This window comes from Trichoderma gamsii (genome assembly GCF_001481775.2).
Source record: "Trichoderma gamsii strain T6085 chromosome Unknown Scaffold_2.2, whole genome shotgun sequence".
NCBI lineage: Eukaryota > Fungi > Ascomycota > Sordariomycetes > Hypocreales > Hypocreaceae > Trichoderma > Trichoderma gamsii.
Genome location: NW_020171339.1, coordinates 380,112 through 394,244, shown reverse-complemented (window position 1 = coordinate 394,244; position 14,133 = coordinate 380,112). Strand labels below are relative to the sequence as shown.

The following is a 14,133-nucleotide window of genomic DNA, read 5'->3' as shown; positions in this document are numbered from 1 at the left end:
GGAAGCCAAACCCTGATGCTGGACATTGATTTTGGGCACATATCTTCATGTTACCAGCACCAACGCTGGCCTGGGTGGCATGGTCACAGGCCTTGTTGTTCATCAAGGCATAAGCTGTTTACTCTTTATCTACTATCTGATTTATAATTGATCAATCAATGAGCAATCAAACTTACTCAAAGCTGCTCCATGATTAGGGTTGGCTTTGGATGTTTCCCTATCGTTGCCAATGTGCTCGAATGCTCTGCGCTGCCCAGGGTGGCCCCGCGGCTATGTTTAGTCAATCGAAAATTCATTCGGCCTAAGATGAAAATGAATTGATACTGGTCCTGATTTTCTTGGATATGATCCGGCGCTTTGGAGCCAGTACTGTTTAGAAGCTACGCTTCACATATTGTTACAACACATATTGTTATAACACCCTTGCTATTCGTTCTTCTGTTCTTATCTTGGGGTAATTCGGATTTGGGAGTGTGTTACACCTATAAAATCGCGATAGATGGAGCTGTTTTGACAAATGAATCAGTCAGACATTACAGAGGTCTCATCTGGTTAGCTGCGAAAGCTCCGTCACATGTTAGGACGCGGGATAGAAACAAGAAAAGGATAAAAGGAGGGAGAAGAAAAAAAAGAGGCTAGAAAAGATCCATAATGCAGATGCGGTATACAGCGGTAATGGACGCAAGACAATGCCTCGCAACCAATTGGCACATGCGGATGTGGTATGCAAGCCCTCCGCGCTGTAAGACCGGAGAAGTCCGTCTGATGCTATTCGAATCCATTCTCCAAGCAGCCAGAAGCCCACCAGCTGTGGATTGAAGATGTGGGGAGGGCCCTGCCAAGGGCAAGGCTGCGTAGGGCGGCGCAAGGCTAGCGAATCAGGGACCACAGCCGCTAATGAGTGCCGGTAGGGCGGTACAAGTGTCGCCCAGCTTGGCACCGGCTAAGCGCCCAGCAGCGCCCAGGTACCGCTCTAACGCCGATCAGATCCGGTCTTATCTGGGTCATCCCCTGCCCGCGGTCTTCCCCCGAATCCATCTTACCAGCAATCTTAAACATCGTCAGCCCGCTTTCGTCCTTTTCTTTTTTTTTTACCGCTTCTGCATTCATTCCTCGGTCCTGCGGCTCTCTGTGTATCTTTCTTTGCTCTTGGCCTGCGATTTCTGCTGCATCTTTAATTACCATTTCAATTGCTTAACCTGTCCTTATCTAACAACCCCGGAGGCACGGCGGCTCGTCCCCTGTACTGAGGCTAAAGACTGGTTCTTGCTTCTTATTTCTTGGATATCCAGCGGTTCCGAATACATACAGCATTATCATATATTATACCTCCGACTTCCCTGAGATTTGCTCGCTTCGAAATCCCAACATCCGCAACAATGGGCTGGCTTGCGACACTCACGGGCTACATGGCGCCAATGTTCATCATCCTCTCGCCCATCCTCTCCTACGGCGACCAGGCCGTCTCGATGCACCGCAACAAGACCAGCGCGGGCTTCTCTCTCGACATCCCCCTGATCATGCTGGTCGCATCTCTGTTCAGGTGCGCTTCTTTCTCTACTTCGCGCTCTGTCGCAGTGCCGGCTGGGCCCCCCTTGGCCGTCCGGCGGATCCGGCGCATTCTGCTAACATGCACGTGTTGGGCAATAGGATCTTCTACTGGCCCGGCGCAAGATTCGACGAGAGCCTGCTGATACAGTCCCTGATCATGGTGGGCGTGCAGGTGGCGCTTCTCAAGATTGCGCTCGATCACCGACCGGCCCCTTCGAACAAGGGCGGAGAGTCCGGGCTACCATTCGCTGCTGCCGAGGGGCTCTTTTCGCAGAGGCCGTATAATTTCTGGCAATGGAGATCGCCGAAGCCGTTGAGTCTCACCAGTTGAAGGGCATTGAAGTTGGTCGAATAATGAGCAAGGAGGAGGAGGCTAACCGTATGATTACAGATACTGGCAATTCATTGTCTACCTCTTCGCGGGCCTGTTGGTTTGCGAAGTTGTCATGTCGAGCATTCCTCCCGTCTATGCCACGTACTCGGTCCTCGTCGGCTACATTGGTCTCTCCGTCGAAGCCACGCTCCCAATCCCGCAGATCCTCGCCAATGCGCAGTCCAAGTCTTGCAAAGGCTTCCGTCTGTCCGTGCTCGCTAGCTGGATCGGAGGCGACGCCATGAAGATCTTTTGGTTTTTCACCGCCACGTCCGAGATCCCTCTGGCCTTTAAGATCTGCGGCATCTTCCAGGCTTGCTGCGACTGCTTCCTCGGCGTCCAGTACTTGATATACGGAGAGGGCGAGAGTACCGTCAAGGGTCACCCTCTGCAGGATTTCTCGGCTCAGGATGTTGGAGCGCAGCAGCAGGGTAGGACGACGCCCACGCGGCGGTCGGCGCCATTCAGCGACTACGAGAGGAATTAGACAGGGGCAGGCGTCTATTGGCACGGGAGACGATGCGGGCGCATTTGAGATTTTTGGATACGCGTATATTTTTAGACTAACGTTGATGAACCTCGTGGTTATTAGTGATAGATTTGGTATAATACCTAACTAATAGTAGGCCTACCTGTCATACTTCTTTATGCGAAATGTATAGACATCTGTGTTTATACGCGCATACGTACATATATGTCAACTTGAAAGCTTCTACATACTCATCTTTTCAAACTCTTTTTCATTTTCTATCTGCTTGCTGCTCTGGGTATGCAAAGTCACCGCGGTTGAATCGTAAGTGCCAGGCGTTAAGCTATGGTAGTGCGAGACCACCTTGTAGAAAGTAGATCCAGTATCGCGACAAGGCGATGGCTACAGGTAAAACAATTCCAAGATATTTGACAAATAGTTAATAAAGAGTTTTGTTCAGATTCTCGATTCTCATTCAATTGCTCTTCTCTGTCTTGTTCTCGACTATGCGATGCTACTTCCAAAGTCACCCCTTATGCGCTCTGCACCAAAGTACCTTTTCGGGGACAGACCCCAGCCACCCGACTTTCTCATCGCTGCTGGCAAGGGAAAACCTGCCGCATACACGATTATACGAGATTGCCTGTACGAAGTACATCTACTAGGAGTGCCTGAACGGGCTGGATCTTTCAAGTCCAGCTTTTGATTTTATACATTTGACACTACAAGAAGCCCGATTGTCGGGTTTTCTGACAAGTACCATTGGCCTTTTTTCTTGTCAAATTGGGCACTATTGAAACCAACTACCTATCGCGTAATATTTCGCAAGGTTATTGTAAAGAAGAAACGAGGTGGTCATATCTATTGAACCCTCCTCTCATCCGCCCTTTATTAATTTTTCTTTTGGTCATCTCGGATCATATTGTTTGTAGGTTGTTGTCAAGAGGAGTTGAATGTAAACAAATATCTGACAAGCTAGTAATAGGTGCTACGATCTTGCTTCCATTTATCGAGGCTGCCATCACCTAAACAGGCAATTCCACGGATAGTTGGTTTCTTCTTGCTACCGAGATTATTCAATGGAGCATTAGTGTATTACCTATTCGAGTCATAAGCTATCATCTTTTGATAGCCGGCCAGCGATAGAGGTATGTCCTGCTCCCGTTTTACTCTATTTACCACTAACATGGCATGCAGCCTTCGTATCAACCTTTTAATTTACTTTCACTCAATTACTAGAGAGTTTCTTTTACGAGGCTTTGGCATTTTTTACAGCTCGATACACCCGTCCAAATAGGTAGGCCAACGAAACCTTGCTTCTACCACGCCCCAAGTCCCTGGACATCTTCTTCTCACCCACCACAACCTTCAAAGCTGTACATCTCAGTCACTGCATCCGTCCTTCTCTCGTCTCATTCACCTGTCATCATATGCCAAGTCCAAACTTCTATCATCTTGGTGCCTTGCAATCGTTATATTCACTCAGTTTCATCACAACACCATCCCCTAACCTGCTCAACTTGATTGGCTGCCCCGTTGCCGGCTGGCAGCCCTTCTTTGCCCAGGCCACATTCACCTGCCAGTCACTTTGGCCTTTTTTTTCTCTTCACCGGCTTTTTCAAGTTTTGGCTCAAGTCAGGTGATCCTGCTGCCTCTCGTTCCATCTGCATAACAACCATCTCTTCCTTTCTGCCGCTTCCCAGCTCTTCTTCGCCTTCACACCTCCGCCCACTACACTCTCTTCTTTTCGATCAAACATTCACTTGATCATCGGAATCGTCCAACAAAATCCACATTCTTTCACTGCATTAATCAACTGCTGAACCGTGTGCTGGTTCCACTGCGCCATCGCTTTCTCTCTCATCGCTAATATCCGGTTCTCATCGAAGACTCAAAACAAAGATGGCTCCTGCAAGCAAAGCCAATTACAAAACCTACGAGGCCCAAGCCCGTATGGTGCGAGCCATTGTTGCTGCTCATCCAGATGTCAAGTGGAACTACAAAGGTAAGCCGTGTTTGTTATCATCTATTGCTGTACATCTTTCACCATCATCTCTATTCCCTTGCTCTGCGCCTTTTGCAGACTTGGACCCCGTCGTTTCTCATTCATCTGCTCTTCGTTGTTCTTGCTATCGCTGTGTTTTATTTGGGGCGAAGGTTGACTCTTCGTCCCAGAAATCGTCGCTTGCTATGGATCCGACATGACTGAACACGCTCTGAACCATCGATTCCGCCGTCTCAGAGCGCAGGTGGTTATCGTCCGCGAAGGCCGCGGCAAGGGACTGGATCCAAAGAATATTTGTGCAGACGGTGATCTCCCGGGCACTATTGACGCCGTGGACACGAAGAGTATGCCTAGTTCTTGATTCCCAGCTCTTGATCTCGCAGAAATGCTTCTCTCATCCAAAGCATTTCTGTCTGGCTATGCATCTTGCTTCAACGCACACCACTCTTGCTTTCTCTAGTCACGATATTGTCTCATTTCTTTCTATTATTGCTTTCCTAGCAAAGAGCTAACGCCTTGTCTCTATAGATATTGCCAAGTACTTTGGCCAGTCCACCGCAGACGGCATTCAGTTTCAGTTTCGGGGCATCAAGAAGGACGCCGATCACCTCCGCAAGGTCGAGGGTGAGGGAGGCGATGTCGCCAACTGCCTCAACTTGGGCTCAGGCGGCCCCAGCGTCGCTTCTACTCCATCTAAACCAACTCCTGCCCGCAGCATGGGAAGCCGTACCGGCACTGGCACGGGTCGCAAGCGAGCCCGCAAGATGGACGTGCTCGATATCATCAAACGATCTTCATCCGATGAAGAAGATGATGAGATTGAGGACTGGAGCGGACATGACATGACGCCTACCAAGAAGCCCAAGAAGACTGGAGCCTTCCCGGGCCAGAGGAACGGGACTCCATCTCGCAGAGCTGCCGCCTTGGCCAACGTTACTATCGCTGAAGCCGCAACGCAGCTTGACGCGAGCGACTCCCAGCCCGAAGCTGAGGCTCCAATGACCCATGCATTCTCTTCATATACCGCTGGACCCATTACTACCATCAGCCAGCCCGCCTACACTAGAGAGGCCATTGGTCTTGACCCCGGACCAGCTTTGGGAGACGCGCCAGGTTCAGGCTATGGGGGCTCCCAAGGCTATGGAGGTTCCTATTACTCTCAACAGAACTACGGCGAGATCTAAAGGGGGATTCTCTCTCCTTTCCTACCCCATCATTCGATTATGAGGAGAGTGGTGTTGATTTCTCACATTTCTCTTTTTATTTCTCTCTTTATACTTCCCTTTCAAATTCCCTCGCACGGATGGTTGGCTATTTAGCATCGAATAGGATGGTATATTGAGGAAAATATATGCGACTCTAGTCGCGCATGTGTATGGCGCCGGGGGGAGAAAAGATGTTTCTTTCTCTCCAGGGATCCCGCCATTTTCTTTTTCTGTTCTTTTCTTCGATCTTATTGCTTTGTATCTTCTTATTTGCCCCCTCTTCTATTTTTTTCTTCCGTTTGGGTGGCACATCGATTCTATTTTTCAGCAAATTTGCTTTTCTTCATGATTCTTTTTTCATGTCCTTCATCTCACTTCTCATCTGAAAGGCAAAAGTCAATGAAGGGAGAACGGCGGCAGTGATCTGGAACAGGATGTTTTTTCTTCTTTTATTTTATTTTTCTTTTTTTCCTCTTAACAATACGGTGCTCTTTAGCTATTTACAACGCACTACGGGCATCGCAAGGGATGGACAACACGGGAAACGTCAAGGCAAGGAATTTTATTTATAGGGATTTGATCTTTATGCGCGCGGTAACTAAGGCTAGTAGTGTTGGTACAGTTAAAAATGAATTTGTGCTTTTGAACCTTGATATTATGTGATGTTCTGTACAAAATTTGTTGAAACAACAAAAGTTCCAAGAATGACGGAGCGATTTCGCTTTTGTAGTAACTCTGGATTGTGTCTTGAAATATTGTAATAGTACATGTTTGTTCTGTTGCCAGAGTTGAGTCTGCGGCATGAAAAAAAAAAAAAAAAAAGACTGTGAACCCTCCGTTTCGCGTTTCGTCGAAAAACAAGTTGACTATATCTTTCTTAGATACTTTCTCTCTACAATCTTGGATTCTAATAAATGGTGATGCGTTATCGCAGTATTTTGTACTCTTCTTTTCGCACCATCGGCCTCCTATATCCATTACTCACTCCCGGCCCTACGACGACTGGCATTCTCAGTTCGTCAAGAGCCTCCACAAAGCTTCGGTATCTACGTAATCGTGGTGGATAATGTTCACCAGCCAGCGATCCTGGCCGATTTCGTTCAACAGCTTCTCGCTGTCCGAGCCTCGGCCGTAGACCTTTGCCCACTCGGCCCAGATGTCGAATGCCTCCTCGCTCCAGGCGCGGAAGCTGACCTCTTCGATGATGGTTGGCGTGACAATCTCCTTGCCGGGGAAGACGCCCCATGTCACGGCGTTTGTGCTTGCGTTGACGGTGACACGACCCGTGCCGCCGGTTGAGTCTGATGAGACAAAGTCGCCGTTGGCGTTGCTGGCGTAGAAGCAGACCAGTTCCTCGTGTTCCTCAGAGGTGAGTTTGTCGTAGAGGATCTTCCAGTCTGCTGATGGGATGAAGAACTCTACGAATGATTTCTGGAAGACGAAGCCAGAAGCTGGTCCCCATCCGAATGTGGCATGGTTTGACGGCAGGCCATTTACCGCGGGTTGGGAGGCAACAGTCCACCAGCCCTTTTTGTTCATCGCCTCAAGGCTAGACTTGATGATGTTGGATTCAGGGAGGAGGTCTTCCTCGCTCCATGGAATGGCAGAAATTTCTCCTCGGATGTGTCGCACAAAGATGTCATTAATGTCGCTGGACGTCTTTGGGTGACCCCAGAGAGAGACGGCCTGTGTGACAGACATGTGAATGCTGACGCCATATCCGTCAATCTCACCGTAGGCAGGTGAACGGGCATCGCCAAATCTGCCGTTGGGGAAATCATCCCACGTCGCTTCACGGCCAAGAGCTCCTTCACCCTCGGAGATGGCCAGCGTGTTGGCACGCGTGTTGAGGCTTTCGGCCGGCAAGCCGGCCTCTGTGCTGGTCGCTTCCCACTCGGGGTGCGCGGCGGCTCTTCCGACAATGACTCGGTTGAATGGGTCGGAACCAACAGAAGATTGTCTCCTGGCTGTGCGGGAGTGGCTGCGGCTCTGGCGAGGTGGAACGTTTCCATTGACGCTGATTCTTGGGATGGATCGCTGACCTGTGACTGCCGCCGGCACAGGCTCATCCACGACAGCTTCTTCGTCGTCTGGGACGTCGGGGATCAGTTTCGTCCTCTCCAGAATAAAAGAGATTGATTTCTCGAGGTTGAGAGTGTAGAAGTGAAAGCCTCTGGGGCCGGGAGTCCTGCTCTTGATTTCTCTGATCTGCTCTATCAGTTCGCTGAGAATATCAACGCCGACCATCTTGACCTTCTCGTCGTCTCCCTTTACAGCGTTCAGCCGGGCCATGATTTCTTCCGGCATCTCGGCATGGCTCAGCTTGGCCGTTCGCTTGATCATTGCATAGCTTTGAATTGGCATCAAGCCAGGCAAGATGGGTATCGTCTTGAAGGCGCCGCTAGGGTGGTCTCTCAGGGTGGTCTCAAACTTCTCATAGGCCTTGATGTCGAAGAAGAGCTGCGTCATGATAAAGTCCGCTCCGGCCTGGACCTTGTCGACAAGATACGGGAGATCGTGCTCAAAGCTCTGTCCTTCGGGGTGGCTTCCATCGCCATGACCCTCTGGATACGCAGCAACACCAATGCAAAAATAGCTGCCGTATTTCTTGCGGATGTATTTGACAAGGTCAATTGCCCATGTAAACTCCTCAGAGCCGGTCGGTTCGTCGGCGTCTCGGTACTCGGCGCGGGGCGGATCTCCTCTCAGAGCCAAGATGTTGCGAATGCCCAGCGCTCTCGCATCTTCCAGTGCCTGATCAACCATTGCCTGGCTCATGTTTGTGCATGTGAGATGAAGGCAAGTGGTGAGGCCAAGCTCTCGCTGGCATAGCTCGGCAAGCTCGATTGATTTCTGGGCTGTTGAGCCACCAGCTCCCCAGGTGACGTTGACGAAGAGCGGTCGCAGGGCGCGCTCCATTCGCTGAAGACGAACGCGCAAGTTGGAGAAGCCCATCTGTGTCTTGGGAGGGAAGAACTCCAGAGAGAAGTACTCTCCATCGGCCGGCAGCGCCGCGATTTTGTCAGTGATTTTGTCCATCATTGTTTCGACAGATCGTTATGCAAGCAAGATTATGCTCTTGAGAGGGCGTTTCTTGATTTCGATGTAGAGCAGTAAGGATTCAAGCTCGAGCAATCAAAAATTGGCTGATTGGCTGTCGAATTGGGTCGGCGCGTGACCCCTTCGCTAGACGGTACGCTCGATGGCACGGATAGATGCGGGTTTGCCTCTTTTGTTCCAGCGTCGTAGGTAATAGCCGGTTTTCGAAAGGAGCTGTGAGATGACAGGAATAAAATCAATTGGAAATGACAACCAAATTAATCAGCGTATCCTGAAAAGCGATCCAAAACCAATGCTTGAAGCCCAAAGCGACGAGTCAATTGACTCAGCGATAAGGTGGTTGGAAGTCTCTGGGCAAGACACGATCAGAAACTTTTGCGATGCCGCTGGCGCATGGTGGCGGGGCAGCTGTACATGGAGAATCGATTTGGCGGGGTTGCGTCCGTTGTCGCTTGATCCAGAGTTGCGCTATCGCTATCGTTCTGCCGAGCGCTATGACGCAGCAGGCGATACAGTGCCGCATGGGGCCTTTTCACAGGTCGCGAGACCCCACTAGAGGTTGCCAGAGGCCCTGCCAGCTCTGCATGGGCGCTGTAGGGAGCTCCGATAGCAGCCGTGGGTGGAAAAAAAAGTGCGGCGACTTGAATATCAACATCGAACCATCGCTCCGTCCTATTGCAACATCCTCCTCTACTTCCGCACATTGCCTCTACTCCCATTATAAGCAAATGTTGCGGGAGGTTTGTGCCGCAATATGAAAATACGATAATGCATATGCTTCATGGAAGCCGCATGGGCCTCACAAGGGCCGGCTCGGCAGTTTGCCGTCGATATATAGCAGCCGGTGCCAATGGGGCGATAAATCCAACATTTGCCCTCGCACGACACGACCCGCGATACCTGACTCGGAGAGGATATGCAGTGGACCTTGTTGCTCTGGACAAGAAATGGCGTCAAGTCTGGGACCAGAAGCCTGCGATTGGCGAGCATCGGGCGCCGGATAGCCAGAAGCACAGCTACATCTTGCCCATGTTCCCGTACCCAAGCGGTACCCTCCACCTTGGCCATCTTCGCGTCTACACCATTGCCGATGTAGTGGCTCGATATCACACCCTCAAGGGCGACAAGGTTATGCTGCCAATGGGCTGGGATGCCTTTGGTTTGCCCGCAGAGAATGCCGCCCTTGAGAGGGGCGTTCCACCTGGAAGTTGGACCAAGACCAACATTGCCAAAATGAAGAGTCAGCTGGATGTAATGAATGGGAGCTGGGATTGGTCACGAGTGAGAAGATGCTTCACGTTCCCGTTGCACTTACAAAGATGATGCAGCTAGAGTCTGACTGAGCTGATTTTACAGGAATTGGCCACGTGCGACCCTGAATTCTATAAACATACGCAAAAGCTCTTTTTGATGCTCCACGAGGCTGGCCTGGCATATCAAGCCGAAGCCGAAGTCAATTATGATCCGATAGACAAGACAGTATTGGCCAATGAGCAGGTTGATGCGAATGGCTGTTCGTGGAGATCCGGCGCCAAGGTTGAAAAGAAGAAGCTGAAGCAATGGTTCTTTCGCATATCCGAGTATAGCGAAGACCTCCTCAAGGACCTCGATAGCTTGGCCAAGGACGGTGCTTGGCCTGAGCATGTAATTTCTCAGCAGAAAAATTGGCTAGGAAAGTCTACCGGTGCCATGGTCAAGTTTCCCATCATGGCCATTGGGCATGATATTGGCGCCGCCATCGAAGTCTTTACCACTCGGCCGGATACCTTGTTCGGAGTTCAGTATATTGCACTCGCTTCCAGTCACCCTGTGGTGGCTCAACTGGCAAAGAAAGATCCGGAGCTGCAAGCGTTTCTCGACACTCTTCCCGGCCTGCCTCCAGACTCCAAAGTTGGCTACCTGCTACCACACATCCGCGGCGTCAATCCGCTGGCCTACCATGACGATACCCCCGAAGCTACCAAAGAATCATTGCCCATCTATGTAGCTTCATATGTACTGGGCGACTACGGTGAAGGGGCTGTTATGGGGGTTCCTGGCCATGATACGCGGGACCATGCCTTCTGGAGAAAGCACAACGTCGAGCAGCCCGTGCGAATTGTGCTGGCCGCGTCTGAGGACGAGTCAACAACGACATTCGACAATGAGCCAGAGCCATTCGTCCACCATGGCTATATGACAGAGCACAGCGGAGCCTTCAAGGGCAAACATTCCAAAGAAGCAGGCGAGATGATGATTCGTATGCTCGAAGCAGCTGGTCTTGCCACACCTACCACGAAATGGCGATTGAGAGACTGGCTCATCAGCCGCCAGCGGTACTGGGGTGCTCCCATACCCATTGTTCACTGCGATTCCTGCGGCTCTGTGCCTGTGCCAGACGAGCAGCTCCCCGTTCTGCTACCCGAGGTGGATAATCATTGGGCACAGGGTAAGGCAGGCAATCCGCTGGAGTCGGCTCCCGACTTTGTCAAGACTGAATGTCCCAAATGCAAGGGCCCAGCCCGGAGAGACACTGATACTATGGATACATTTGTCGACTCAAGCTGGTACTACGCTCGTTTTGCCGACCCTCACAACCCAAATCAGCTCTTCTCTCCCGAAGCTGCCAAATCGCTGCCCGTGGATATTTACATTGGAGGCGTTGAACACGCCATTCTTCATCTCTTATATGCCCGATTCATTTACAAATTCCTAGCCACTACCTCGCTTCTACCTCAGCTCTCCGAGTCGGAAGCGCTGTCCGCCGAACCGTTTAAGCGCCTCATCACCCAAGGCATGGTACACGGCAAAACTTACATCGACCCTAATAACGGTAAATTCCTCAAGCCAGACGAGGTCGATCTGTCAGACCCTTTGGCGCCTCGGGTCGTAGCAACGGGTGAACTCGCAACACTAGCTTTCGAGAAGATGTCCAAGTCGAAATACAATGGAGTAGACCCCACCGAGTTTACATCCAAGTACGGCGTCGACCCTACCCGAGCTCACTTGCTCTTCCAAGCGCCGGTCGCAGATGTCCTTAACTGGGATGAGTCCAAGATTTCCGGCGTCACGCGCTGGCTGCAGAAGCTCCACGATCAGGTAGTGGCGCTGGCGAAGGCGCCTGAAGAATCGCTACCCGCAAAAGAGTATTTTGTTGCGCGGCCCCCTCTGAGCGCGAGGGAGTCGAATAAGCTGAGTGCCGCAGAGAAGGAGGAAGTATTGAAACGTGATTCCGAGACGGCTCTTTGGCGCGAGACGCAAAAGAAGATTGAATCCATTACGCGGAGCTACGAAAAGATATACCCGCTCAACGTGGTCGTGTCAGATCTGATGACTCTCACCAACGAGTTGGTTCAATACAAGACAGCAGATGAAGGCATCCGACGACAGACGGTAGACACCATCATCCGCCTCATGGCGCCCATCACACCCGCCTTTGCAGAAGAGTGCTGGAGTCTCCTACACCCGTCCAAGGGCTCCATATTCGAGTCCGCCAGCTTCCCCGTACCAGATGGCAGTCTGTCGATGCTCAAGGCGGAATTCATCAACTGCGCCGTGCAGGTCAACGGCAAGCTTCGCGGTACGGTGACCATCCCGCGCCCTCCGAGCGACTTGAGAGGCGACGCTCTACGAGACTGGATAGTGGATGCGATCCTCGAAACCGAGGACGGGAAAAGCCGATTTGGTGAAGGCGGGTATAACGTGCGGTCAGCCAGGAGGACGATCCCGGTGGACGGGGGAAAAGTTATCAACTTTGTAATATAGAATAGCGTTGATGATAGAACGGATACCCAGCTCCGTATGTTTCTATAGACATGTTTTCATTTCTTCCTCTCTGGTATTGCAAGGTTGTTGTAGCCTACTTACTCGGCCCAGCATGTAGCTGAATGAGAGTTCTAGTTAAGGATGGGTGGCTTGTGCAAATCATAGCAAAGTCTAGCTGGCAATCAGAGCGATCTAAAGTCTAATCTAATCGCGATGTCTCCTGTCCTCTTCCGGAAGAAGCCTCTGCTCCTCGTCCGGGGTAGCCTTGCCACGGTAAATCACATAGTGCTGGAACATGAAAATGGAGTCAAACACCAAGCTGCAGTTGCCGAGCATAAGCTTTACGGGGTTGCCTGTGACGCCGCTCCAGTCGTGTTGGAGGTAGCTGTCGATACCGAGCTGCGCCAAGCTCAGAATGCCTCCAACCACGTCGAGGATGATTTGCCAGATGCTCCAGCCGCGCGTGCTCTTGTTACGGTAGTTGGCGAGGATCTGGGGCGAATATTTGACCAGCGTCACCAAGAGCTTGACGTAGCCAACAGCGTATACAATGTCCAGCTCGCACCAGTCGGTCGCGGGATTCCCAGATGGACTCGCCCAGACAATGAAGCAAGTGATCAAGACGCCCAGCGCGGAGCCGGCGATGATGCCAGTGATAAAGCGGCTAGGGCGAGCGCCAGAGCTAGAGTCGAAACCCCAGAGCGGGCGGAGGACATACTGCGAGGCGGTGATGAGGCTGAGGACAAGGGCGTGCACCGCAAAGACGATGTCGTTGAAGGCGACGGTCGGAGTCAAGCCGTTGTTGCGGGCGGCATATTGGCTGCGCACGACGGGGGAGTAGTAGAAGGCGACGTTGGAAACGAAGTACGCGGCGAAACCTAGCGGGACAGGCAAAGCGTGAGCGAGGTGCAAGAGAGAAGCACCATTCTTACAGGAACTGATGCGAAACATGAAAAGGCATGGAGTCTGAGACAGCCAGGCATCGGGGGTCCAGAGGAGCATAGGACGGACATACCGATCACGTTAATGGTAGGGAAGTCGGCCGTGGTGCCAGACGTCGACCGGCGCTGCCAGTTGAGCAGCGGCTGGGGATAGAAGGAGAGACTCCAGGCCAAGGTGTAGATCCAGCCGAAGACGGCGGAGATGAAGGGCAAGAATGCGACCATTGTACTATTGAGGGCCCGGTAACGGTGTCACAAAGACTTTGGACGAAGAAAGACTCTGAAAGTAAACAGCCGCAAGCCACGTCGCAGCTCAGCTCCGTCCGGATCGGCCCGAGAGGAGGTGAGCTTTGGCGATTCCGAGGGAGACGGAGAGAGGAGGCGAGAGTTTGAGCTGCGCGCGCGGTGGATTCTCGGTATCAAGATTCGGGACTTTGTTTCTTCGGGATGGGAAGTTGGAGAGAGGAGAGAGAGAGACTCTACCGTCTGTTTGAGGTTGTGGAGGATGAGAAAGAGAGGATAACCCCGATAAAAGTCACGGATCTCGTGATGCTCATAGGAAAAACTACTAGTAGGTGAGAGCTTCTACAGAGGTACCCATAGCAGCTGGGAAGTATGGCGAGCTACTTTGAGCAGATGCGATGCGATGCGATGCAATGCGATGGCAGGCGCGACGGGAGGGATTGCATCATTTGTTGCTTCAATTACCAAGTACTCGGGTACATGTGCCTAGGTCCTTACCTTACGTAAGACTCTACAGATGGGAGCAGCCATGTTCGTATTGC

At 51.5% G+C, this 14,133-nt stretch overlaps 5 protein-coding genes across 5 annotated transcripts; 3 read left to right on the top strand and 2 right to left on the bottom strand.

Annotated features, from left to right (window-relative positions):
- Positions 1–1,379: 1,379 nt before the first annotated feature.
- Positions 1,380–2,411, top strand: TGAM01_v200660 (PQ loop repeat protein; the record flags this gene model as incomplete). Its single annotated transcript, XM_018809040.1, has 3 exons — positions 1,380–1,543; positions 1,651–1,830; positions 1,943–2,411. The coding sequence occupies 3 exons, from the start codon at positions 1,380–1,382 to the stop codon at positions 2,409–2,411; spliced, it is 813 nt and encodes a 270-aa protein (XP_018657707.1).
- A 1,884-nt stretch (positions 2,412–4,295) lies between these two features.
- Positions 4,296–5,582, top strand: TGAM01_v200659 (hypothetical protein; the record flags this gene model as incomplete). Its single annotated transcript, XM_018809041.1, has 3 exons — positions 4,296–4,398; positions 4,569–4,742; positions 4,927–5,582. 3 exons carry the CDS (start codon positions 4,296–4,298, stop codon positions 5,580–5,582), a joined length of 933 nt encoding a protein of 310 aa, XP_018657708.1.
- A 1,032-nt stretch (positions 5,583–6,614) lies between these two features.
- Positions 6,615–8,645, bottom strand: TGAM01_v200658 (methylenetetrahydrofolate reductase; the record flags this gene model as incomplete). Its single annotated transcript, XM_018809042.1, has 1 exon — positions 6,615–8,645. The coding sequence occupies one exon, from the start codon at positions 8,643–8,645 to the stop codon at positions 6,615–6,617; it is 2,031 nt and encodes a 676-aa protein (XP_018657709.1).
- Positions 8,646–9,431: 786 nt separating this feature from the next.
- Positions 9,432–12,407, top strand: TGAM01_v200657 (leucyl-tRNA synthetase, mitochondrial; the record flags this gene model as incomplete). The annotated part of the gene is made up of 2 exons (XM_018809043.1): positions 9,432–9,944; positions 10,020–12,407. The coding sequence occupies 2 exons, from the start codon at positions 9,432–9,434 to the stop codon at positions 12,405–12,407; spliced, it is 2,901 nt and encodes a 966-aa protein (XP_018657710.1).
- A 204-nt stretch (positions 12,408–12,611) lies between these two features.
- TGAM01_v200656 (hypothetical protein) lies at positions 12,612–13,573 on the bottom strand (the record flags this gene model as incomplete). Its single annotated transcript, XM_018809044.1, has 2 exons — positions 12,612–13,285; positions 13,423–13,573. 2 exons carry the CDS (start codon positions 13,571–13,573, stop codon positions 12,612–12,614), a joined length of 825 nt encoding a protein of 274 aa, XP_018657711.1.
- Between the last annotated feature and the right edge of the window lie 560 nt (positions 13,574–14,133).